Here is a 25,793-nt window from a genome sequence, read left to right as displayed (position 1 = left end):
TGCCAAAATGCATCTCACGGACCTCTCATGACGATAGGGTTGCTGGCATCCAACCTGACCTTGCGTGTTCTTTTCTTTCATTTCTGTTTCTATATTGAGTTATTTTTGGTCCCCTCTACGGAGGCGAATTTCGTTTTACCTTTGCATATATAGAGGAAATTATATCCATGACAGGCTTGCTCGGTTTCATCCTTTTTGTGTACTTGATGGTAAATGGTAATGGTAAATGGTAAACTGTAGGCTGTAGGAAGCACCTTCCTTAACTGGAGTCAACCTCAACCCCAACCTCAAGACATTCGCGGTATGCCTTGTCTTCCTCATCAACACCTCAACCTTGCCCGGAGATTGAAATTGGACCATTTCTTGCGAATGGGGACTATTGAGCTTTCGCGACGACGACTTCGCTCTTCCAATGATGACGCTGAAGATCTTCAACATCTACCCAACACACCTAATACGCCAACTCGACCGGCTCCCGATGCGACTCGCCAACAAAGAGTTGCAATTGGATTTGCTGATATCTACGGATCTTTGACTACCAGGCAGCTCAGTGTCATTAGTCCGTCACTTTCTTTCTCATTGAGATGTTTCGAATGAAGTTCGAACTAACCCAGCTTACAGCAATCGGGTCCGCGATTGGGACCGGACTGATGGTAACAAGTGGGCTGGCCATGTCGATGTAAGGTTGTCATCATCCTTGGAACATTGGACCTGACTGACACAACTTAGGAGTGGCGTGAGGAGTTCCAAATCATATACTCTTGGCTGATCGATGCCGTCGCTGACAATCCTGCAGCCGCCCGCTCTCTTGATCTCATATTCGGTTGTCGGATTTACGGTATACCTGGTCCTCTCGGCATTGGGTGAGGTCGCTGCGTGGCTACCAGACCCATACACTGTCGCTGATCAAGCTTTTCGCTTCTGTGATCCAGCCTTGGGCTTCAGTCTCGGGTGGATGTGAGTAATGTCAAGCTGACACTCCTTCTTTCCCAATCCTGAAGTCGCCTGGCCTAACCTGTTATACCTCGGTAGATATTGGCTGAAGTATGCTATCATCACCCCAAATCAACTGGTCGCAGCATCATTGGTGATATCCTTCTGGGTCGATCCGGATTTTGTGAACCCCGGAGTCTGGATTACCATCTTCCTTGTCACAATCATCATCCTCAACTGTGTGCACCATCGAATACCCAGCCAGGTCGAGTTTTACGTCTCGTCATTTAAATTGGTTGTTATGGCCGCTCTCATGATCTTATCTTTTGTCATTGCCCTCGGTGGAGGACCAGACCGTGATATTCGGGGCTTCCGGTACTTCAGAGAATCAGACGACTTCGAAGATGATGGCGGCAGGAGTGCCCTTGGAAGGTTTTTCATGGCTTGCGGAACGATGTCGCCGGCAGCGTTTGCTTATGTCGGCAGTGAGAGATCGGGTATCGTGGCACGAGCTCCGAATACCAAGAAGGTCATCTCCCGCTCGATCAATCATACTTTCTATCGTCTCCTCGTCTTTCACCTCCTCGGGATCACTCTTGTTGGTATGATGGAACCTCGGAAATTCGTGTCTGCGGCATGGATTGAGAGCCTGGGCCTTGATTACTCTCGCAAGGCAAAAAATCCGGCCGCATCACCGTTTGTTGCTGCTTTATGTCTTGCACAGATAGCCATCGCCCCCCATCTTTTGAACGCCTGCATTTTGATCTTCGTTTTGTCAATCGCGAACTACGACCTATTCCTCGCTACCAGAGCATTGTGCGATCTTTCAGTGAAGCGTCGCGCCCCGAAGTTCCTATCGCAAACCAACAGGAGAGGCGTGCCTTTCTACGCACTTGCCATTTGTGCTGCTCTGACGACAATTGCCTACGTGAATGTAGGGCGGGACTCATCCCGGATATTTAGCTACTTCGTCAAGATGGTTACCATGCTTGGTCTTCTCACTTGGATGTCAATACTCGTCACTCATATCTCATTTGTACGGGCTCGAAAGGCGCAAGGGATCTCGGATTCCGTCTTGGTCTTCAGGGCCTCATTTGGAATCACAGGTAGCTGGATTGGCATTCTACTCTGTGTCTTTATATCATCAACCATGATCTTCAACTCCATCAGCATCGGGGAAGGAAGGGTGACATTCAATTACCGTTCCTTTGTGGCAGCCTATATTGCCGTTCCTTTGTATTTCATACTGTATGTTGGATATAAACTTGCCGTCAAGAGCAAGCATATCAGCGCTACAAAAGCTGATCTCTGGTCTGGGAAGAGCGACATTCAGCCGAGGGAACCATTGACCACTTGAATGTTAATTATTAACTTATCGACAATAGAAAATCCCTCGAGTTTCAATATAGTCCTCTGCGAAATGTCTTTGCCATTCTCCCGCCAATTTCTCCCGAAATGATGGCGGCTCATTGGTGTAGCAAGTAAAGTTGCATCGCATCATCACCTAATGATCCAGAAGTGGCTCACTGTTCACATAGACCTTATCACGGGAGCCATTGAAGCCATTGAATTGAGTTGCCGTGCTGATTGTATACGCTGGGCGAATTAATTGGAAACCATCTCAAATCCAAATGGGGTAGATATGTGGGTTGACTCGCCTCCCATGTTCTGATATATCAACCAATCACCAATATTCACCTCGCAATCGAAGGCTGCCTCTCGCACCACACAATCACTACTGTCGCACGTCGGTCCCCATATGGAATATTTGTATATAGATCCCTCATCTTCTCGCTGCCTTTCAAAATGACCCAGTGAGGGCATTGAGCCATACCGACCTCTAGCCTTGGGAACCATGACTTCCTTTTCCATGATGACATTCATAAAGTTGCCATAAATACCATCATTCTGATACAGTATGTCCGGAATCCCAGCCGCGGACGCACTCGTCATCTGCCTCCGTCGAGAAATAACTCGACACGCAAGCGTATACGCCGAGCGTGCATAGAACCTACCCGGTTCAGCAATAATTGTGATAGCAGATGAGAAGCCAAAATCGATCACGTCCCGAATTGAAGTAGCCATCTGCTTGAAACTGCTGTCTTCAAATCCTCCCCCTATGTTGAGGATACTAGGGCGAAGACCTAATTGGTGGGCTTGCAAAAACGCATATCGAGCGTCTTTGATGGCTTGGCGGAATGAGCTAGGATTACTTGCTCCGGTCCCTATTCGTGATCAGCTTAGCACATTCAAATACACAGAGGAGGAGGGTCGAAATTATTCTTAATCCTACCAACATGAAAGCTGACCCCGACCAAGTTAAGCCCTAACTCCTTAACCAGAGCGAGAAGTATCCTGACCGTATCAAGATGGGCGCCATATTTCTCCCCAAGGGGAATAATAGCAGTGTCGTCATTCGCATATACGCGGAGCAGAAGCTGTGCCTCCGGCATATGCGCCTTGATCGAGTCCAATTCATCGATATTGTCGAAGGTCGTGCGCAGGATTCTTGCTTTCTGCGCGAAGACTAGTGATAATTGTGACTTACAGGGGTTCGCGAAGAGAATCCTGTCTGAGTGCACGCCAAGATCAAGGATGATGCGCATTTCCTCGGTCGAGGCGCAGTCGAATCCCGTGTTTAAGCTGGCGAGATACTTCAAGAGAATTGGGTCGGAGTTGCATTTCACAGCTGAAAAATAATGTGAGAATCAACTATTCTGAAACTCGCCAAGTCCCCGGATGTGTATAATTACCATAGTAGGGCTGGACATTCGGTAAATTTTTCTTCCAGCTCTGATGCTGTCTGCTGACCTCTCCTAGATCTACAACGAAGAATGATTCATCACCTCCGACAGCGGCATGCTTCTCCGCATGAGTGATGCGGGTGTCAATTGTAAGATCAATCGGTTGTTTCGGGGAAAGTTTCCGATATTCCCGAGGGGGATCCTTTTTTTCGGCGATGATGGTTTCAGTTTGTGTGGGAAGGAATCCCATAATGGCAGTGAAGATACGGCCTAATAGTGTCAAATAGAATCGAAGATCTCTTAAATCCTAATACATAAGGTTGATAAGGTGAAGATGGTATAGGTGATTGGTTTTGCCGTGAAAATACACCAGGTAAGAAGATCAGAGTTCAGTCGATTATAGTCATCCTAAATAGTCTGCAAGGATAAGTCATATACAACTCTGGATACGTAAGCTATTTTCTGCGACTATGTAAACACGATGACAAACTTTCAGCCCAAATCGCGAGCCCACAACGAAGTATCGGTTGTTTGGCCCAGTTACAAAGATTGAAATCGACTACCATATTCTGTAAGATCCTCTAGTCAGTCATTGGGTAACTATGTGCTATGAACAAGTATTCTAGATTCGTCCGTGAAGAGCATAGACACCCAATTCTTACTTAAAATATTCAAGTAAGCATCACAGGATCATAAATAGGGAGGCAGCATGCGTCTGAAAGCTGTTTCCAACCATTTCTGTTGGTGGAAGGGTAGCAGGGGGCTGGATACAATTCCAAGCGCATAGTACGCCGAGTTCTGAGGCCACAAGTTTTCTTGCATACTACCGAGCGCGCATATACGGCATTTACTGAGTACCTAGGTAGAGATGTAGCGAGACTTTTATGATTCCAAGCTGAGGATCTATGAGTTGAAACTGGCCATTGGTAGGTATGTAAATCCATTAGGGTCATATTTGTGTAACGGGTTTCCACGACACTATAGTGGAGATCCAGCATGATTGGTTTATACTTTGAATTAAGGAAAGTACTATTCTGACTTTCTATAGAATAACGATTTGCATAAGGCGGGATAGCAGTAGGGAATCGGTTTCTGAGTGGAGCATCACATCTTTCCCTTTGTTTACTTTTTGTTTTCTCACACCAAGTAAGCTACGTTTAAAAGAGAAAACGAGAGATTGGGAATGAAGCAAAATTTCGAGGAGCACCGTTCGACGATAATCGAGACCTATTGTAGCCAAAGTCTGCTCGACATGGATACCATGGCTTCATGGGATTGGTGGCTGCCTTCACCTTCGACCCGGATTGTTTGCTCCAATCAAAAAGGAGGCACCCACCTCAGATCAATTCAAAATAATGCAAGATCGAACATATTTGTAGTATTTCCATAGTGAGATATACTATGACTGATCGTAAAACTTGACAAATTTTGAGTTTATCTCTTTCTAGCAACGAGGACAAAATACCCAGTCGATGGGAAGCGGCGATTCATATGAATAAACAATTATTGACATTTAGCACTATTGAATCCCTCTCGCTTCATAAGCCCAAATAGCCTCGAATAATGATCAGAAGACCATCGGAACTTGTTGAGTGACACAATGAAGTACGCCTCCGGTAATTGGAATCACATTTGTGTAGACCTGCCGAATGATCCTTCCCGGGAGCAGATTTCGTAAAATATCTAGAGCCTTTTAATCTCGAACCTCATCTCCAAACTTCGGGATAATAAGCCCACCATTGACAAAATAAAAGTTCACGTAGCTGGCAACGAATTCGTCATGGTCAGACTGGACCAGTCCTCGTGGATCTGCTTCTTCGATTGTGTGGATCTCAAAAAGCCGCCCTTTCGCATCCGTTTGCGATCTAAGAATATCGTAAATCTCAGTGGAAATCTCTTTCCATAGATCGACCGCCGTGTCGTGGGGTTTAGAGAAGACAATCACTCCAGGGCGAATGAATCTAGCCTCCGCATCCATGTGAACATCCGTGATGTCCACATTGCGGTGCCCGGGAACCCAGATCACCTTCTCAATGCTTAGCAGTCGCTTCAGCTGCTCCTCAATCTCAAATTTCGACAAATTTGGGTTCCGCTTGTCGCAGACAATACTACTCTCTGAAATAAGCAGAGTCCCTTCACCATCAACGACCAAGGCTCCCCCTTCCAGGCGTATGGGAGCATCAATGCGAGAGACAGGCGATGGATCATCATCATGATCAATTACCCATCGGGCGAAATCCTCATTTTCACGAATAGTTGTCTGCTCCATCAATGGCCATTCCTGGCCCCAGCACATTCCATCGTGCTCAGGCTTTTTTCCACCCCATTCATTGAATCGAAAGTTTAATGCGTAGCGCCGGTCGTGGAAATCCTGCCTGGCGTCACGAACATAAACAGGGCCGGTATCGCGAACCCAGCAGTGATTGATTGGACACGGAATCAGAGTGAAATTCGAGATATCTCTCCCACTCATACTGAGCAAAGTCTGAGCATAGGCCATGTCTTCGGTGCGGACATACATGCGCACCGGTTCAAACTCTGCTATAGTTGTAGCCAGGTCTGCTAGCTCTTCACTGACTTCGTCATAATTCTCTGTGGGAAGGGAGCAACGAGAGGGAAATCCGAGGATTGTTGCCTCGTGAGGTTCACTTTCAGCAGGAAAAATGAATCTTTTTGTTTGCTGAATACTTGTATTTTTGTTTTCAAAAGCCTGCGTTGACAGTGCGTTCTCGTGCCTGTGAGTGAATAATCTGCGGAGTATCTCTCTAACGCTTTTGAAAAATGACATTATTATCAATTCAGTGTAGGAGGCGCGTTCTTGTTTTGATAGGCAAGATTGAATGGGCTCCTTTAAACGAGAGATTGTCTAGTGAAAATACACTTCTCTTGGATTTTAGAACTTACAGGTTTCGTGATCTCTGGCGGTCGGCTTTAAGTACTCATGATCGGAATGGATAGCATGACCGAGGATTATTATGGCGCAGCAGCGCTGCGGTGCTGAGGGAAAGACACTCCTTGGAATGGGCTTATGGATGCTGTTTGTCAGGTCTAGTCACATATGCAGCTTATATCGCCGTTAAATTCCCGATCTGATCTATATCACCAGATCCTCGTATCGGTGTTGATATTTCAACTGGGATCCCGTATGTAAAAAAGCATGCTGTTTTGTAAAACAAGCCTTCAATTCATGCGATTGGTCGGCTTTACCATAACAGAGCCATATGAATCATATTACCGTCTTTCTGAACTGCGGCTACACCTGGGGATCGATAACGCCATAATCTGAATTGTAGAAGACGAATATTATGGAGTGCCACGTGTGGAATTGTCGTTATGTATTAGAGCCCTGTGAAACTATAATAAGTAATTGCTACTGTTATACTGACGGAATGTCATCATCGACTCACACACTACGACATACCGAAAAGCACCGAAGATATGATTTGGGTAATCCCAACCCCTTGGAATTCGTACAAGAGAAACTTCATTTCTTATCACTGAGCCTTTGAGTATAGTTCTAGACTCAGTAATCCATCAGTGGATCTCTTTCTGTTTCACTAATTTGGTCATCCTTAATCGGTCCACTAAGCCACATCATCGGAACGGCTGTGACTAGGGAAAGCAAGCCCAGACAAAATGTCATAAAATCCCACCCATAATGGAATGATACAAACCCTCCGATAATCGGCCCAAGGGCGAAACCACCAAAATGTGCCATACTTTGAAGACCGAAGGCCTGCCCAACTGCACCTTGTCCACCAAACACGTTTGGATCCTCAGCTTCCATGTCGTCAAGAACCCTCTGCAGTTCGACCAGAAGAGCGGGCTCACCGAGGTCGATACACATCCCAACGATGGCAAGTATAGCACACAGAATTGCTTTGTGCCGAAATGTATTCTCTTCAACGAGACGGAGCAAAATAAGGGTGGGTGATAGAATGGTGAAACTCAAAAAAGCAATTATCCGTGACCCAAGGCGATCAGTAAGGTAGCCTATCAAGCAGGTTAGACAGATTCTTGCTTTCGAATATTTGATCAATGCTAGTTACCAAAGAATGGCTGTAGAATTGCCGCCGAGGCACCGGGTATAAAAATGAGACCAGCTCCCAGAACATCCCAATGAAAAATTGTTTCAACGAATATAGTCAAGGTCTAAGTATTGCGAATTAGTGAGGGTGCAACTTTGGGAGAATTTACATTGACTCACAGCATCAAAGGCGGACGCCACTATTGCGCTTACGAGTACGGCCCAAAGAGCTATCAGGACTCGAGGCTGCCGTAAGAGCTTGAACAAAGCAAGGGATCTCTCTGGTCTTGACGGTTTGGGTCCACGCGGCGTACTTTCAGCAGAACCGTATGATTGGCAATTCTGGTCATGATCTCGACTCGGCGAGACTGCTCCGTTGTCTGAAGATGAGACCAAACGCCCTGCAACCTTCTTTTCAATGACGGCCAGTCGCAAAGCCAGATCCAATGTAATGATAGCAAATGCCATCCCAAATGCTGCGTAGAAGCCTCCGATACTATATACCACTCCACCTAAAACAGGACCAGACACAAAGCCCAAAGTCATAGCTGTTCCAATATAGCCGAGCATATGTCCCAAATGACGTTTGTCCACTGCATCTGTCACAATAGCGAACCCTGCGACCGTAACCATTGCAGTTGCTCCTCCTTGAAGGACCCGCGCGACCATGTACCAGAGTACGGATCTTGATACTGTAAAAATGATCATCGAGCCGAATAACAGAACGAGGCCCGCTAGGTAGGGCCCTTGACGAGTGCCGGAGACATCAAGCACATACCCGAAGACCGGGCTGCAGATAAGAGCTGTGACAGCTTCGGAAATCAAAAGTGAACTATTCCAGAATTCTCCTGCGTGGAGATGACAAGGTTCAGTCATTTTCATAAAGCTTGAGCAATAGCAACACTTACTGTCCTCAAAGCTGACACCGGCTCGCAAAACCAATGCGCTAGGCATTATAGGCACAATCTATGTTTGTTAGACTAAAGTTCTGTCGAATTTTGTGGACAGATTTGGTACCATTGTGTAGAGAAAAGAGATCCTGTATTGGTGCTGTTAGCTTGAAATGCCGGCTGTTGGAAAATTGGGCAAATTGAACCCACAGTAAACATGGATAGCGAAACGGTCGTAATAATGAACGATTGCGATGACCGCAACGATACCAGCCATGGCCGGCGGGAGGAGGCTTCGAAAGATAATGTTTTCCTCCACATTTTGCCGGAGGTAAGAAGGTGAGAGATAAAGTGTCAGTTCCGCAGGCTATTTGTTGAAATTCAGTATCTTTGTCTTCGAGGGTGAGGTTCCGGGGTGGTTGAACTTGAGACAAAGGGGATCGAAACAAATCCGGTTCATGGCGATGCAGCTCTCCATGCAGGTAGCCACCGAACGAAAAGTGGCACTGTATTGTTGGAAGAGTGATATTAGACCGGAAAGCTATTTCTCGGGATATTTTCTTTTTTTTCTTTTGGGCATTGTACAGTGCAGCTGAGAAATGGGGTTGTGTAGTCGAGGGATTTTAATTGGTTCGGACGACGCGTCGATGAATTGCAGCTGCATCAGTTCCTTTGACAGCCGCCATTGCTCTCAGGCCCTCTCTTCTGGTCCACAGGAACTTTTCCAGTGGCTGGCTCAAATCTAAATCCTCAAAATCAAAAAGTAGTCACTGACGGGAGGTAAATGTTCCTAGAACTCTTTTATTCCTTCGTATATCTTCGCTCTCGGCTGAGTGACAGACGTGATCCTGAAAGCCGAGTTGATTTGCCCACGTTCGGCAAGGTTTCCAGGACACATGTAGATCATATCACTTCAATGTAGAACAATTTCAAAGTTTAACCATGAGAAAGAATCGGGGCCTCAAACAAATTACGGTCGCAAGTTAGTTCCATTCGCCAAGAATGTACCGGCGGCGTAAGACAGCAGTCAATACTCAAATAACGACCGTGCTGCATTAACATTTACGACCAGACTGTTTCTGTTAGTAATTTCCATGACCAAAAGAGATAGAATAGATCAGGTGCCGAACAGAAAATAATGATACACGAGATTTCCAAGTTCGACCGTTGATGTCTATTTGCGATTCCTGCTGTCGTATCAAACTTTGGTGTCTCTTCGGCCACAGAAGCATTTAAACACTGTCATCCATGGATTATTCGCTTAGTTTTATCCAGTGATAATTCTTTTTGTATGCCAAGCTAGTGGATATTTTGCTTTTCATGTCATGTTTCAAATTATGATCTCCAGCTTTCAGCATTCTTCTACTGATTTTCCAACGCTCCTTTCGAGGGATAAGTCGCGATTCGGGCATCTTATGTCTTCATCGTGCAGTATATCCTCCGTCAACAGGCCAGGAAACTCCAGTAACCCATGACGCATCGTCACTAGCAAGAACAACAGCCATCTTTGCGATGTCTTCCGGCTTTCCAGGACCATTTAGAGGGTGCTTCCGTTCCAGGTCTTCTACGGACATTCCAGCCTCCGTTGTATCTTTGAAAATGGCTGTTTGTGTATCTGGCGAGATGACGTTCAATTTCAGTCTCTTTATATGAAGTCCAAGGGTTAAAAACTTACATCCGGGACAGATGGCATTCACATGGATTTTTTGAGGTGCATAATCAAGCGCGACCTGTCTTGTCAGACTGCTAACAGCCCCTTTGGAAGCACAGTAAGATGCTAGAACTCATGTAAGTAACGCAATAAATCCTGCTCCCAATTTATAGATCTTACATACGATTATGAGAGCCTCCAATCATTGCCATGATGGATGAAATATTGATTATCCAACCTCTATCTCCGCTCGGGTGAGCATCTTGTGTAAGCATCTGTGCGATCGCGTATTTGCAACCCAAAAAGACTGATTTCGAATTAACTCTCATGGTCGTGTCCCACAAATCTTCATCGGTCTGGTGGCACATCGCCAGAGGGCGAAGAGCTTCCAAGCCGACTCCGGCATTATTCACTAGTCTAGAGAAATAGTCAGCGACAGAAACTTGATTCGAACGGGAGAACTTACATATCAAGTCTCCCGTATTCCTTCACTGCGGCTTTAACAAGGGCCTCCATCTCACCAGCGATACCAACATCCGCCTTGACGAAGATTGCTTCCCCTCCTTCATTCTTAATTAGCGCGTGCGTTTCTATCTCTTGTTCATTCCCTATATCGAGGCGAGCAGTCGGTTTTAGATCAGAACAGACCACTTTGGCACCCTCTCGAGCATAGTGCAGCGATATAGCTCGACCAAGACCGGAAGAGGATCCGGTAATGATTGCTACTTTGTTCAGAAGACGGCCAGGCATCTTTGAGAAGAAACTTGATGTGGTGCAATAAAGAGAAGATGATTTGATTCTTAGTAGATGATCTTCTGACTTGTACTTATAACTGCAGATCCTGGGTGTCGGAGGGCAGTCGACCGAAGGTGAGAGGGGTAAGGGAGTTCTCTCCGAGATTTAGAACCGATTAAGAAGTGTTACCCTGAAAGCCTCAAGAGACCAAACCTCTGCGATTAACGTATCCGCTGTGAAACTGCTGTCGGCCGAGTATTTTCCTCCAGGGCTGTAATAACTCGCAATTTTTGAGGCCAGAATTAGATTGTAGTGGTAGGTTGATTGGGCCTTGCATTATATTGAATTCAATTGATGGCAATTACAATCACAGAGCGAAGAGCTCGCTGGATTAAGAAAAGCAATGGATTTGCAAGTTCTAGCTCTGCTGGTCTTCAAGTCTAGTAATACTAGTACTTACTAGTAGGAGTCACGGTAGTAGTGTTTGTATATTTTGTAGGCTATCACCCCGGGGGACGAGGTAAACTTCTCTGCCTAAACTATAACGAATAGTTATCACTAGTAGCCCTGAGTATTAAGTGCAAACTGCCCAGGTGGCACATTAGCACATTAACTATCTCCTTTCAGTCATGGGTTGGGCAACCGTCAGTCTCCGGAGTAAAAATTCACGCAAATTCTGAGAGTGGCGAGAGCATCTTTAGCCTACGAAGACGATTTGGCCCCATTGTCCCAGAAGTACAAGAATTTTGAGATTGATGGCAATGTGGGCTGCACAGGTTGCTGTCAGACGCGACGCAAATGGGGCCCAAACTCGAGTCATAACAAACACCCCTATCGAGCCGCCCCAAACCCCGCGTCCTATTTCCTCGCTCCAATTATTCATGGAAGCGAGGGGACACAAACTTGACCTTCAATCACTATGCTGCTCAACGCGTGTCTTGCGGCATACTTGTTGGTAGCTTCTGCCCAGGCCGCGACCTCTCCATGTCGTTGCTTCCCAGGTGATGCGTGCTGGCCAGCGATAGATGTCTGGACTCGATTCAACCAGTCTGTCGGCGGTCGGTTGGTGGAGAATGTTCCCCTTGGTACTCCTTGCCATGCCCCCAATTACAACTCGGAGGAGTGTGCGAAGCTGCGAAATGGCTGGCAGCTTCCTAAAGAGCAGTAAGTTGAATTATAGAGTCATTTGGGAGACGATTTGCTAACACGAACCCCTAGCTACGAATCTTCATCCTCGGTCATGGCTCCCTTCTTCGCGAACGGAACTTGCGACCCTTACAATCCTGTGTCTCGGCCTTGTACCCTGGGTAACTACAATGTCTATACAGTCAATGTTACGCGACCAGATCACATTTCGAAAACCGTCAGGTTTGCTACGAAACATAATATCCGATTAGTGGTAAGAAATACGGGTCACGATTACAATGGCAAATCGACAGGTGCTGGGGCCCTTGGGATTTGGACTCATCACATAAAACACTTGAAAATTCATGATTACAAAGACGATCACTACAACGGGAAAGCAATGACTATGGGGGCCGGTATTCAGGGCTTCGAAGCATACGAGGCAGCTGATCGTGCCAATCTTCAGGTGGTTGGTGGAGAGTGCCCTACGGTCGGACTGGCTGGAGGATATAGTCAGGGGGGTGGCCATTCCGCTCTCGCCTCGCGTTACGGCCTTGCAGCAGATCAAGTCTTGGAATGGAAAGTCATCGACGGTCGGGGCAAAATGCGGACTGCTAGACGTGACAATGAGAATTCAGATCTTTTTTGGGCTTTAAGCGGAGGTGGTGGAGGCACTTACGCTGTAGTCTACGAGATGACTTCTAAAGCACACCCGGGCACGCCAGTTTCTGGTCTTCACCTTTCTTTCAACAACACCAATATCTCCCAGGATGCATTTTACGAAGCGATATCTATTTTTCACACCACCCTTCCGGCCCTTGTTGATGCCGGTGCTATGAGTATTTGGTTTTATACCAACACCACCTTTGCCATTTCCCCCCTCACCGGACCTAATATCCCCAAAGCGGAGCTAATCTCCTTATTACAGCCTTTTCTCGAGGCCTTGAACAGGATCGGTATTCATTATACCATGAGAGCTTCACAGTATAGTAGCTATTATAACCAGTTCAAGGGCGAACAAGGGACGATCGGCGTGGGCGAGGCTCAATACGGCGGCTGGCTTATCCCTAGATACCTGGTCGAAGATAGCAATGAGGAATTGACGAACGCCTATCGTGAAATTACCGAGAATGGTGGAACGTTCATTGGCGTCGGCTTGAACGTATCCCATGAAGTTGCTGGCGATGTCTACAACTCGGTTCTCCCGGCTTGGAGAGAGACTATTATCGCGACAACCCTAACTACTCCGTGGAAATGGGGCTCCGAAAATTACGAGGAGATGGTAGCTTTGCAATTGAAAATGACTGAGATTTTCATGCCTAAGCTCGAAGCCATCGCTCCTCACTCGGGTGCATACATGAATGAAGGCGACTTCCGTCAACCTCACTGGCAGAAAGCTTTCTACGGGCGTAACTATCGCACTTTGCGCAATATCAAAGCGAAGTACGACCCAAATAATGTCTTTTTCGGCAAATCTGCTGTTGGATCCGACGAATGGGCGGAGCGCCAGGATGGCCGACTTTGTCGCGTTAGCCAATGGCAAGAAGATTGGCTGCAGTTTGGCTCTCAATAAAATAATTATCCGGCGGTGTACATTGAATCTTTAAACCTACTACTATTTTAATACTTATAGATATCAGAAAGTATAATGAGTTCGTTATGTCAAGATAAATGCTTGCTAGCTGTCCGGTGTTAAAACCTTGAGTTCGATCATCTATGTGGATGCCATGAAAAGCTATTTGATAAAACCGAGTAATTTGGGGTCATGCGCTATAATCTGCTACAAATCGTTCTAACAAATCAAATGATTGTGGCTTTCAAAATATTTTGATATTTTGACGAGTCGTCAGTAGCAGATGTTGAATTAAATCGCATATGAACTACTATTTCAAGTTATCATTAGCCCAGCATGAGCCTCGGTGCGGCTCGATAGATGATAGTATGTAGCGCTCGGCTTTCAGGGCTACGCTACATGCAGTTACTCATAGTTACTAGTTGGTGAGTCATACTAGTACATTGAAGGAGATGCAAAATTCCCAAGGCAGCCATCTTCGGGCAGAAAAGTTCTCCAAACTTGCCAAGGAGCTATTCCAGACTACGGTATCCGTGCATTCAAAGGGCGGGGGCTTTGGATCACCATGTTGATTGGTGTCGAGCATAACCTGCCTCACTACTCCGTACCCTCGTATATATGGCTACCAAATAATCCCTACCTCAAGATCCAAGTTGAATCGCGGAATTAGGCCAGCGGAACTATGGCTCCGATTATTAATGAGACACAGAATCTAGGCACTTAGACGCTAGCGTCGGCCAGACCCCCGTTTGTTGGCGATAAGCTGTCGCGCCAGGCCGACTCTGCTCTCCGTTTCTCCCCACATGGACTCCTTTTCGTCTGCCTGGATAATTTTCACGGATAATTATGGCGAGAGTACTCAAAAAGAAGCATCCGAGGCTAGGAACATACGTCCTTTATTTTCTGAGTAATTCGTGCATATTGCTTTCCTAAAAGGGACCCCGATGTTAAACGTCGAATGAAAGACAAGGAAGCGAAAGAGAACACGGACATCCGCCACCGGAACATGCCGTCCAAGGACGTTCCATCCCCGCCCCCTCTTCCATCCATGCATCCATTGTCTCCACAGCGTTGGCAGCCCCGGGGGTTTTGCCGCGTGGTAGCTGCAACCCCGTATAGGTCACGTTCAAATTGAACTCCGAGTCGACCAGCCAATATCAGATCATATGAACTCCGATTCCGAAGGTTTATTCATCACCGCTAGTTCACTCGTGGATTCTATGGAAGGTATACCCTAGCATGCTATGTATGATCTTCCCGCTAAGGGTTTCCAACCCCATCTCGAAGTGGAGCCGAGTGGACAATGTTTGGAGGAGCAGACGAGTGATCATGACTGGTCGGGTTTAGGGGTTAACCTCGCACTTGGTTACATACTAGCTGTCCTTGGCTTTTGTAAAGGGTTTTTTTCTACTACTAATCTTCTTGCTCTTCCTTTTTTCTCTCTGATCGTTCTTCAAAAACCCCACCATTTTTTCTGGCAAGCTCCACCAACCCTAATTATTTTGGCATCGACCCCTGTATAGCCAAAACGTACCACCGTGGGACGCTTGGTCCGGGGTGGGGCTCGCAGAGATAAAATATTACGCTCATCCCCCATCGAAATATCTTACAGTTGCATGTTTCCCGGCACCACTGCAATGGATGAGAAAGAGAAGACCGAAAAGAGAGAAGGAAGCTTCGACTCCGAAGCCGACTCTTCTCAGACCAGCAGCTATGAACAACAACGCGAAGAGCTTCGCATCTCAAATCCGCAAGGAGTCACGTCGACTCTGACAGGAGTGAATGTGGAGAAAGCTGAGCATGATTTCGAAGAATTGAATCGCCAGTTTTCGAGCATCTCTCATCAAGCCCGTCATTTATCCAAGCAGGCGTCTCGAGCCTCGAGACCCACTGTCACCACCGAAGATGTTGAAGGGACAGGAAGCTCCGCCGATTCAGATGACCCCTGGGATTTGGAGACTACTCTCCGAGGCAACAGAACCGCAGAGGAGGAAGCGGGTATAAAGGACAAACATATCGGTGAGAAATTTGACTATTCATTCAGACGAGGCTCGTCATTCTTACTATTTATGAAGGGGTTATTTGGAATAATCTTTCCGTTCGAGGAATGGGAGGCGTCAAGACCTATATCAAGACCTTTCCCGATGCGATCATCGACTTTTTCAACGTGCCAGAAACAATCATGAACATGCTTGGATATGGCAACAAAGGAAAGGAATTCAATATCTTGGAAGGCTTTCGAGGGCTCACCCGACCAGGTGAAATGGTTCTAGTCCTTGGCAGGCCAGGCTCTGGGTGCACTTCCTTCTTGAAAGTCATCGCAAATCAGAGATTTGGATACACTGGCGTTGATGGTGAAGTGATGTACGGTCCATTTGAATCTAAAGCATTTGCCAAACGATTCCGTGGTGAGGCTGTGTATAACCAGGAGGATGATATCCACCAACCTACACTGACCGTCAAGCAAACTCTTGGCTTTGCTCTGGATACCAAGACCCCAGGAAAGAGACCATTCGGGGTATCCAAGGCCGAATTCAAAGACAAGGTTGTCAAAATGCTTTTGCGAATGTTTAACATCGAACATACCGCCAACACAGTTATTGGAAACCAATTCATCCGTGGTGTTAGTGGTGGCGAGAGAAGACGAGTCAGCATTGCTGAAATGATGGTCACTTCCGCGACTGTGCTAGCATGGGATAATAGCACCCGAGGCTTGGATGCCTCTACTGCTCTGGACTTTGCCAAGTCATTGCGTATCTTGACCAATATCTACAAAACAACGACTTTTGTTTCTCTCTATCAAGCATCTGAAAACATCTACAAACAGTTCGATAAGGTTTTAGTCATTGACAGTGGACGTCAAGTATTTTTCGGTCCGACGGCCGAAGCTCGAGCTTACTTCGAAGGGCTTGGCTTTCGTGAGAAGCCTCGGCAAACCACTCCGGACTATGTGACAGGTTGTACCGACCCCTTTGAGCGGGAGTTTAAGGATGGAAGAACTGCCGATGATGTACCTTCGACACCACAGACATTGGCAGAGGCATTTGAGAAGTCAGCCTATAGCAAGCAACTCGATGAGGAAATGCAAGCATATCGCACACAGGTCGAACAACAAAAGCAAACATACGACGACTTCGAGATAGCCAATCAGGAGGCCAAGCGCAAATTCACCCCAAGATCATCTGTCTACTCCATTCCCTTTCACATACAAATTTGGGCTTTAATGCAACGACACTTCTTGCTCAAGTGGCAAGACAAATTTGCGCTGACAGTATCTTGGGTTACATCGACAGGTATTGCCATCATTTTAGGAACCGTGTGGCTCCATCAGCCCGCTACGAGCGCAGGCGCTTTTACTCGGGGCGGTTTGCTGTTCATCAGCATGCTTTTCAACGGATTTCAGGCCTTTTCTGAGCTTGGTGGCACTATGATGGGTAGGACGATCGTCAATAAGCATCGTTCCTTCACATTCTACAGACCAAGTGCTCTTTTTATCGCACAGATTTTGGTGGATACTGCATTTGCAATAGCGCGCATTCTGATCTTTAGCATCATTGTCTACTTCATGTGCGGTTTGGTTCTCGATGCTGGGGCCTTCTTCACCTTTGTCCTCGTTATTCTCACTGGATATGTCTGCATGACTGCACTTTTCAGGTCCATCGGGTCTATCTGCCCCGATTTTGATTATGCGATGAAATTTGCTGCTGTTATCATTACTCTCTTCGTGCTGACCTCGGGTTATCTAATTCAGTGGTCTGGCTCTCAGGTCTGGTTGAGATGGATTTATTATATCAATCCATTTGGTCTAGGCTTCGCGTCTCTGATGGTGAACGAGTTCAGTCGCCTTACGATGACATGTACACAGGATTCCTTGGTACCCAGTGGCCCTGGATATGGCGATATCACACACCAAGCATGCACTCTCGCCGGTGGTGAGCCAGGGTCGGACATCATTCCAGGATCGAGTTATCTTGCTACGACATTCAGCTACGACACCGGAGATCTCTGGAGGAATTTTGGAATTATGATTGCCCTAATCTTCGGTTTCCTCGGGATGAATCTATACTTCAGCGAGATACTGCAATTCAATGCAGGCGGAAAGACGCTCACCTTCTTCCACAAAGAAAACGATGAACGTAAGCAGCTAAATCAAGCGCTTGAGGTGAGGAAGACGAGTCGCCAGTCAAAGACCGTTGATACCGGTGCCAATCTCGAAATATCCTCAAAATCTGTTCTTACTTGGGAGAACATATCTTATGAAGTTCCTGTGCCATCCGGCACGCGGCGACTCCTGAATTCCGTATATGGATACGTTCAGCCTGGCAAACTCACGGCTCTAATGGGCGCATCTGGAGCTGGAAAAACTACTCTCCTAGATGTATTAGCAGCACGGAAGAACATTGGTGTGGTTACGGGTGATATCCTTGTTGATGCAGTTAAGCCCAGCACTTCATTCCAGCGAAGCACTTCATACGCTGAGCAGCTAGATGTGCATGAGTCAATGGCAACTGTTCGTGAAGCTCTGCGCTTCTCTGCTGATTTACGCCAACCATTTGAAGTTCCACGATGTGAAAAATACGAATATGTTGAGGAGATCATCAGCTTGCTTGAACTTGAAAGCCTAGCAGACGCAATCATAGGCACTCCGGAGACTGGGCTGTCTGTCGAGGAACGGAAAAGGGTTACCATCGGTGTAGAGCTTGCAGCCAAGCCTGAGCTACTTTTGTTCCTGGATGAGCCAACTTCCGGCCTGGATAGCCAATCGGCCTTCAATATCATTCGATTCTTGAAGAAGTTGGCCGCAGCTGGTCAAGCAATCCTCTGTACAATTCATCAGCCTAACTCCGCTCTGTTCGAAAATTTTGACCGGCTTTTGCTCCTGCAAAGGGGTGGAGAATGTGTTTACTTTGGTGACATTGGCACAGATTCCAGCGTTCTCTTGGACTATTTCCGTCGCAACGGTGCTGACTGCCCTGCTGACGCTAACCCCGCTGAGTGGATGCTTGATGCTATTGGCGCAGGTCAAACACGACGACTTGGAGACCGTGATTGGGGCGAGGTCTGGCGAACTGCTCCCGAGCTGGAAGTGGTCAAGAATGATATCGTTCAAATCAAGAGAAGTCGTACTCAGACCGTCCAGCAGGAAGCAAGCCATCAACAGGACATCGCTCAGAGAGAATATGCATCGCCACTTTGGCATCAGATGAAGGTAGTAGGCCGCCGAACGCATTTATCGTTCTGGCGCTCGCGTAACTACGGCTTTACTCGGCTTTTCACACACGTTGTAATTGCACTTATTACAGGCCTCGCATTTTTGCAGCTCGACGACTCTCGTTCCTCGCTTCAATATCGGATCTTTGTTATTTTCAATGTGACGGTGCTGCCAGCAATTATCCTACAGCAAGTTCAGCCTAAGTACGACTTATCTCGATTGATTTTCTACCGTGAATCCGCTTCGAAGACGTACAGCCAGTTCGCCTTTGCATTTTCTCTCGTTCTGGCAGAGATGCCTTACAGTATTCTCTGCGCCGTCTGCTTTTTCCTGCCCCTATACTATCTCCCAGGATTTTCTACGGAAAGCAGTCGTGCAGGATATCAGTTTTTCATGGTCCTAATCACGGAAATCTTTGCCGTCACGCTCGGACAGATGGTCTCGGCCTTGACACCAAACAGCTTCATTGCCTCCCAACTAAATCCACCAATTGTGATCATTTTCTCACTGTTCTGTGGTGTCGCAATTCCGAAGCCACAAATCCCAGGGTTTTGGCGCGCATGGCTCTACCAGCTTGATCCGTTTACCCGACTTATTGGCGGAATGGTGGTAACGGAGCTCCATGGCCGTGATGTTTCCTGTGCAGATACAGAACTCAACACATTCAATGCTCCCGATAACGAGACATGTGGCGAATACATGCAATCCTTTTTCGAGCGCGGTGGAGCTGGATACTTGGTGAAGAATGCTACCCAGACTTGCGAGTATTGCGCGTACAATATCGGAGACCAGTTCTACGCAGCATTCGGCATGAACTTCGACCACCGGTGGAGGGATCTAGGGTATCTTCATCGCGTATGTTGGGTCCAACCTGATCATATTGTTTCTGGCGGTAAGTGCATTCCGAATCAACCTAACTGGCATCATGCTAATCAACCATAGTCCCGGTTTTTCAACTTTAACCGGAGATGATATCGAACAGTGGTTCAGAGGAGGTCCAAATTTCATTCAACCGCAGCAAGGCAAAAGTGGATTAGATCAAATTGAATTCAATACTATTTCCAGGGAGAAAAGAGGAAGCTGAGGAAATTTTGAAGGGATGTCAGTGGAAAGTAAAAGTATTCAACATAATTAATAAGTACAAAAGGTTACTCATCCAACCTTTCCCAACTCTAAGTCCCACCACCGTAAGTAAACTTCCTAGTACTAGCCGACTTATGAACATCATTCTTCAATTCAAGTTATTTTCTTCTTCTACCCCAAGAAAGTGGATTTTCTCCGCACTCCCCGGATTCCCCACGACCCCCACGCAATCCATCCTGCCCGTGCGCGATCTACACTGGCTCAAAGAGCATTTCAACTCCCCGAGGCAAGCTGCTCGACCTATCAACTCGCGGGTTGTAAAAGCCATAGAGTTAGAACTAGGCTCAACACCCGCCACCAGCCATCTAACCGGCGAGATCACCGCATGATCGGATTTGCTCCGATGACTTTCACTTCCCAGTTCCATCCTTCCAACGATTCACCAGCCTGCATCTATCGGCCGCAAAAGGTCTCTCTTAGCAGCGACCGCGGCACAACCCCGAGTTCTCCTAAACAATATCCGTCAGCCAAGACTCAAGTCGAAGCCGAGAGGCGAGCTCCCTCATACGATTCGACATATTTGCGTCGATGTGGAGACAATGGGCCCTTCCCCGCAGTTTGATGCCGTGGTCTGCTTGCCCCATGGGGGAGCTTAATCTTTCGCTTTTGTTGAAGGAAAAATATACGAGTGGGTTATGCAGATGAGCACGGGCAAGGTGTGACGCTGTGGGCATGCTTGACAGTGCCCCTAGCCAGTGCCTCTATTTCCTTTATCTTGCAGATTTCGCCCCTTCGAGTCACTCCTTTTCTAGCGATTGCTCCTGTCCGAAATTTCTACCAAAGTTCTAATCCTTCTTCGCGGAACCGAAACGACCATTATCGCAAGAATGGGGGCCAATCCTACCGAAGAGCCATCAGGTGGCTCAAAGACAGACATTGCCGACATCCCGACCATCTCTCATTCAGAAAGCAACCAGGTCCAGTCGAAATGGAAGTCTGCAAAGCTCGCCGATGGCGACACTGCGATGGCTCTATTCAACAATCCAGATGAGTTGCACGAGGATATTGACCCTGCCGAGGCAAGGAAAGTCCTATGGAAAATCGACTTCATGATTCTCCCTTACTTGGCTGTCTGTTATGCATTCTTCTACATCGACAAGGTTGGTGCCCTTATACCCCTGTTATCATCAAAATCACTGTCAACATTTTAATCCGTCCTCTTTGGCTCTAGACAACGCTGAGCTACGCTGCGATCTTCGGAATTCGCGATGACCTCAATCTCCACGGTACTCAGTACAATTGGCTTAGCAGTATTTTTTACTTTGGTTTTCTCGCCTGGGCATTCCCGACCAATTTCCTGATGCAAAAACTTCCGATCGGTATCACTCCTGTCCCACGGCTTCAATTATAGAAGTCCTCTAAATTCTTGTCCGCAGGTAAATACCTTGGTGCAAATATCTTCATGTGGTGAGTATCCTATGTCTGCATAATTGAACCCGTATTATGACTGACTACGGCTCAGGGGTGTCTTCCTTATGATCCAAGCTGCCTGTAATAGCTTCGAGACACTTGCCGTTCTTCGCGCCTTAGGTGGTGCTGCCGAGGCGTGCTCTGATCCCGCTTTCATGTTGATTACCAGTATGTGGTATACTCGTCGTGAGCAACCGGTCAGAATCGGTCTCTGGTATACCGCCAATGGACTAGGAATCGCACTGGGTGGCCTATTGGGTTATGGTATTGGCCATCTTCGAGGAGCTCTACCATCGTGGAAATACGAATTCATTGTGATGTGAGAATTTCCCATCCTTGCCACTATTGCTCAGAAATAATAGCTAACAGGTGTCAGTGGTGCTCTATGTTCCACCTGGGGCATCGTCATGTTCATATTTCTCCCTGATTCACCCGTAACGGCGCGTGGTCTGAGTTTGAGAGAGAAACGCATTGCCGTTGATCGCATCAGGGAGAATCAGACCGGTGTGGAGAACAAACATCTGAAGCCATATCAAATTCTCGAAGCATTTATGGATTACAAGCTTTACATGTTCTTCATTCTGGGTGTAGTCTGTAAGTAGTTTCCTCCATCTTCGAGTTACATCTTCTGAATCGGTTTTAACGTTCCCGATAGGCAACGTTCCCAATGGCGGAATTTCGAATTTTGGCACCATCATCATTCAGGGCTTCGGCTTTTCTACTTTGGTGACAACTCTTATGCAGGTAGGTCTACTTGGAAGGGGCCGGGATTTTCTTGAACTTCATGACTGATCGATCTATCATCATTAGATCCCGTATGGAGCTATTATCGCCCTTTCAATCTTGGCCTGCGTTTACCTGAACGACCGTTTTGAGAACCGCCGCTGCGTTTTCGTTCTCATCTTCCTTATTCCGAATCTTGTCGGTGCCTTTGGTCTTCGATTTGTGCCTATTGATCGAAGCGTGGGCCGACTTATCTGCTACTATCTGACTGGGCCGTATAACGCCGCCTTTGTACTTGTACTGAGTATGCAAGTGGCAAATACCGCAGGTAAGGTGATTCGGGTGCAATTTTTCAGATGGGCGATTATGTTAACATGGTTTTAGGACACACCAAAAAGGTCGTCACCAACGCTGTTCTGTTCCTCGGATATTGTACTGGTAATATCGCCGGGCCGTTCTTCTATAAGACGGATCAATCGTACGTTTGCACCCGTCATACAAAATATGGTGAAGATATCTAATGAAAGAGCACCAGGCCTACCTATCAGCTTGGAATCTGGTCCATGATAGTCTCCCACTTGATCGAAGCGGCACTTATCACTATACTGGGCTTCCTTCTTCGGTGGGAGAACCAGAAGCGCGATCGCATCCAGTCCCAGATGGAGGGGGGTCTTGAAGGTAGAGATTTGGATGCAACTGCTTTCCTGGATTTGACTGATCGGGAGAATCTGAAGTAAGTCTCTCTGTCATTCAGCATTTACTTGAGATGCAGGTGACGCTAACGCAGGGTCGTTTTTAGTTTCCGGTATATCTATTGAGTATTGAGTAGTACGCAATCATTCTTTCCTTACTGCTGGTTTGGGCTGCAGTCTCAATATAATGATTCCCATAGTATGAACTTGAACTAGAATACTCGATGGTATCCCAATCTCATTCCTGGGATTTTTCAAGTATATCACTCATATCAAGAAATCTGAGATTTGCGTACTTTTTAACATGACCAGGTGCTCTTAATCTATTGCTTCATTCACTAGAGTAAGCTGAAGCCTTCTAGGGTTTCTTTGGACAGGTGGCTGCCGTCAGTAGGTGCTACCAGCAAGTACTAGGTACTCGTAGTTACTGCCTACTAGCTACCACGCTTCCTGCTTTCCTCCATTCACTTCAGTCACTTCAGTCACCTGCACCGTGACCCTTCCTACTCTCCTATCTTCCTCCTTTGCCAGATTACTTTCCTCCTTCAAGTTCTCTACTCCTCACTCAACTGCTTCTATCAAATCTCACGGTACCCTGCTTTGCAAAACAGCTAAAATCCATCATCTAATGGCTACCCGATCCTCCAAGGACCTCGCTGAGTCGAGTGAAGTTTTGGCTGAAAACGAAGGTACGAAGACTTTCAGCATGTCACTTTGTCTGTGTGAAGAAGTTAATCAGAGACGTGATCAAGACACGTTCAACTCGCCGGACTACTGCACCCAAATGCAAATCCGTTACACCTGCGGCCACACCATCGGTGGAGAGTTTGTCAAATGCCAGAAGCACTTGCCCCGCGAGGATGACCGATGCGCCGCTATCAATATTCAACATGTCGAAGCCAAATCTTCACCTCACAAGTGCCGAAACTGCTTGCACACCCCGACCGTTGAAGGATATGTTCAAAATGTGAATCCTGGACGATGAGCCATCCACCGCGGAACGATCACGGGGAGGTGTATGGGATGAACGGAGGAATGAATCATTAACGAATCTTCGATTTATTGATACCCCGATATGACCAGGTGGAAGACGAATGTGTGGTCGTTTTAAAAGTTTGTCCAAATCTATCTCTTAACTATTAATAAAACACCGTCCAAGGTAAAACGCAACGCGGAATATTTCCGATAATTATTAACAGAAGTTCCCTACCTAGGCCAAACCCAGAAAACGCCAATGTGTGTGGGTTGGCGCGATGGCTAGCTATAAGGAGGCCGAGCTCGACGCTGAGAACTCAGAAGAAAGAAGCTACCGCATCCAGATCATCGGCATTGAGCAGCCCAACCCCTTCCTGCAAAAGAGTTCTCCATACAAGGTTACGCTGACGAACCGGCCAATTGGGCGTATTCCAGTATCTCGCACCAATTCCACGCTCCTTCGCCAGAGAAATCTGAGAGCGTAGCGCCTTGAGCTGCTCATCTCCAAGAACGGGCTCAGTGTCGATGTTAACCTGACCGACAGCCTTGACAAAGTTAGTCGAGGCAATGGGGGAAACTCTGTGATCGACCTTGGAGTATTTGGGATCCGCCAACGCGTCAAGAGGGGCATCGAAGAAATAATCCCGGTCCTTGACGGGCAGAACCATGTCGAGGGGGGTGTCGCCTGTTCCAATAATGGTCACCGGTCCGTTCTCCATATTACCGCCCTTGAGTGTGGTCAGGTAGCCTTTCTGACGCAGGGGCTCCAGGGCTTTGATGACAGCTTCGAATGTTTCGTGGCCGGAAGTTTTCACATCAATGAAAAAGTAGAGTGTTTGAGCAGTATCGGTGTCCCAGACGCCACTGTTCGCTCTAGTCAGCCAAATTGCATCTAAAGAAAAAAGGCCTGGGTTACCGACTTCTTCGTTGGACCTGTCAGGAATGGACTGTCGGGATTTTGGCGCTCCAGTACATCCAGGATGGGATTGATGTAGAGGTTTTCTAATGTACGTTCGTACGTGAGCGATGACTCGTCATGGCCGACCTGAACAAGAAATTAGCGATTGCGCATATCCAGGAGAGAAATGGATAGACACGGACATAGAGAGTGCCGTTGTATAGCCAGACATCCGCCTCGGTGGATGTACAACCCTTTGACAGGCCTAAAGAACTTGGTTAGCGGCGGCGAAGGGGAACAAGGACAGAAAATACAAGCACCTACCGGTATAAAAAGGCCTATCTCTCCAGTAGTCACTAATCGCCAATGAGTGAATGATTTCACGGAAAAGAGATCCATTGATCATTTTGAGGTGTGAGGTCCAGGGTCGCGTACTTATGGGAATGCACGGGAATCTACGCATGACGTTAGTCCAACAAACCGGAGCACGCAGAGGACTCGACAACATATGCATCGAGGAGACCATGCTGCGCATTAACATACCGGTAGAATATCCCTCGTAATATCCGTTGGGTATCCATAGTCATAGCTCGCGTGGGTATTTTTCAAGATGTTCTGCAAGCTGGAGGTGCCGGGGGCCATGGCAAAGGCCCCAGCGGCAAGTGTCGCGAACACGGAAAGGAACATCGCGGATGCTTATCACCCGATATATGGAATCAGAAATTCCTATACTTGCGTTATGACAAGAGTATGATTTGCTTTGCAGTACAATTGGAGGAAGAGAAAGAGCGGGACTTGGACTCGGAGTCGCGACAGCAAAGAATGTGGAAATGCGGTGTCGGGATTGGTCGCTGCACGTGCTCCGGCGGAGGATGGCATTGGTGGCCACCTTGGCAACTGAGCGACTGAGCAACTGAGCAACTGAGCAACTTCACCATCTAGAGGAAACTACTACTAGTAATTCAGGAGGAGGTGGTAATAAAATTAAAATAACAATCCTATATATCCATACAAAGAAAGGTCATAGTCATCCAGAGGGAAATTCATATCGTGCTGTCACCG

The 25,793-nt window shown here is 47.1% G+C and overlaps 10 protein-coding genes across 10 annotated transcripts; 5 read left to right on the top strand and 5 right to left on the bottom strand.

Annotated features, from left to right (window-relative positions):
- Positions 1–369: 369 nt before the first annotated feature.
- On the top strand, positions 370–2,290 carry N7509_006255 (Amino acid/polyamine transporter I; the record flags this gene model as incomplete). The annotated part of the gene is made up of 5 exons (XM_056630892.1): positions 370–559; positions 622–679; positions 730–736; positions 797–957; positions 1,033–2,290. 5 exons carry the CDS (start codon positions 370–372, stop codon positions 2,288–2,290), a joined length of 1,674 nt encoding a protein of 557 aa, XP_056490194.1.
- A 248-nt stretch (positions 2,291–2,538) lies between these two features.
- N7509_006254 (type III PLP-dependent enzyme) lies at positions 2,539–3,927 on the bottom strand (the record flags this gene model as incomplete). The annotated part of the gene is made up of 3 exons (XM_056630891.1): positions 2,539–3,158; positions 3,227–3,622; positions 3,687–3,927. 3 exons carry the CDS (start codon positions 3,925–3,927, stop codon positions 2,539–2,541), a joined length of 1,257 nt encoding a protein of 418 aa, XP_056490193.1.
- A 1,443-nt stretch (positions 3,928–5,370) lies between these two features.
- N7509_006253 (agmatine deiminase family protein) lies at positions 5,371–6,465 on the bottom strand (the record flags this gene model as incomplete). The annotated part of the gene is made up of 1 exon (XM_056630890.1): positions 5,371–6,465. The coding sequence occupies one exon, from the start codon at positions 6,463–6,465 to the stop codon at positions 5,371–5,373; it is 1,095 nt and encodes a 364-aa protein (XP_056490192.1).
- A 735-nt stretch (positions 6,466–7,200) lies between these two features.
- N7509_006252 (MFS transporter) lies at positions 7,201–8,724 on the bottom strand (the record flags this gene model as incomplete). The annotated part of the gene is made up of 5 exons (XM_056630889.1): positions 7,201–7,670; positions 7,727–7,829; positions 7,885–8,552; positions 8,613–8,670; positions 8,722–8,724. 5 exons carry the CDS (start codon positions 8,722–8,724, stop codon positions 7,201–7,203), a joined length of 1,302 nt encoding a protein of 433 aa, XP_056490191.1.
- A 1,291-nt stretch (positions 8,725–10,015) lies between these two features.
- Positions 10,016–10,995, bottom strand: N7509_006251 (SDR family NAD(P)-dependent oxidoreductase; the record flags this gene model as incomplete). Its single annotated transcript, XM_056630888.1, has 4 exons — positions 10,016–10,209; positions 10,270–10,371; positions 10,430–10,662; positions 10,712–10,995. 4 exons carry the CDS (start codon positions 10,993–10,995, stop codon positions 10,016–10,018), a joined length of 813 nt encoding a protein of 270 aa, XP_056490190.1.
- A 904-nt stretch (positions 10,996–11,899) lies between these two features.
- N7509_006250 (FAD-binding oxidoreductase) lies at positions 11,900–13,678 on the top strand (the record flags this gene model as incomplete). The annotated part of the gene is made up of 2 exons (XM_056630887.1): positions 11,900–12,144; positions 12,199–13,678. 2 exons carry the CDS (start codon positions 11,900–11,902, stop codon positions 13,676–13,678), a joined length of 1,725 nt encoding a protein of 574 aa, XP_056490189.1.
- A 1,616-nt stretch (positions 13,679–15,294) lies between these two features.
- N7509_006249 (putative ABC transporter) lies at positions 15,295–19,852 on the top strand (the record flags this gene model as incomplete). The annotated part of the gene is made up of 3 exons (XM_056630886.1): positions 15,295–15,697; positions 15,754–19,782; positions 19,833–19,852. The coding sequence occupies 3 exons, from the start codon at positions 15,295–15,297 to the stop codon at positions 19,850–19,852; spliced, it is 4,452 nt and encodes a 1,483-aa protein (XP_056490188.1).
- Positions 19,853–20,860: 1,008 nt separating this feature from the next.
- Positions 20,861–22,903, top strand: N7509_006248 (putative MFS allantoate transporter; the record flags this gene model as incomplete). The annotated part of the gene is made up of 9 exons (XM_056630885.1): positions 20,861–21,133; positions 21,205–21,352; positions 21,410–21,440; positions 21,496–21,762; positions 21,820–22,037; positions 22,099–22,187; positions 22,254–22,494; positions 22,551–22,644; positions 22,702–22,903. The coding sequence occupies 9 exons, from the start codon at positions 20,861–20,863 to the stop codon at positions 22,901–22,903; spliced, it is 1,563 nt and encodes a 520-aa protein (XP_056490187.1).
- Positions 22,904–23,486: 583 nt separating this feature from the next.
- N7509_006247 (uncharacterized protein) lies at positions 23,487–23,843 on the top strand (the record flags this gene model as incomplete). The annotated part of the gene is made up of 1 exon (XM_056630884.1): positions 23,487–23,843. The coding sequence occupies one exon, from the start codon at positions 23,487–23,489 to the stop codon at positions 23,841–23,843; it is 357 nt and encodes a 118-aa protein (XP_056490186.1).
- Positions 23,844–24,150: 307 nt separating this feature from the next.
- On the bottom strand, positions 24,151–25,418 carry N7509_006246 (uncharacterized protein; the record flags this gene model as incomplete). The annotated part of the gene is made up of 6 exons (XM_056630883.1): positions 24,151–24,697; positions 24,754–24,878; positions 24,935–24,996; positions 25,056–25,087; positions 25,167–25,186; positions 25,275–25,418. 6 exons carry the CDS (start codon positions 25,416–25,418, stop codon positions 24,151–24,153), a joined length of 930 nt encoding a protein of 309 aa, XP_056490185.1.
- Positions 25,419–25,793: the final 375 nt, after the last annotated feature.

The sequence above is a fragment of the Penicillium cosmopolitanum genome, assembly GCF_028827165.1.
Source record: "Penicillium cosmopolitanum strain IBT 29677 chromosome Unknown utg000006l:49.0-5199605.0:1.0-5204138.0, whole genome shotgun sequence".
Taxonomy (NCBI): domain Eukaryota; kingdom Fungi; phylum Ascomycota; class Eurotiomycetes; order Eurotiales; family Aspergillaceae; genus Penicillium; species Penicillium cosmopolitanum.
Note: the sequence above shows the minus strand (reverse complement) of the source record. Positions and strands in the feature narration are given on the sequence as shown.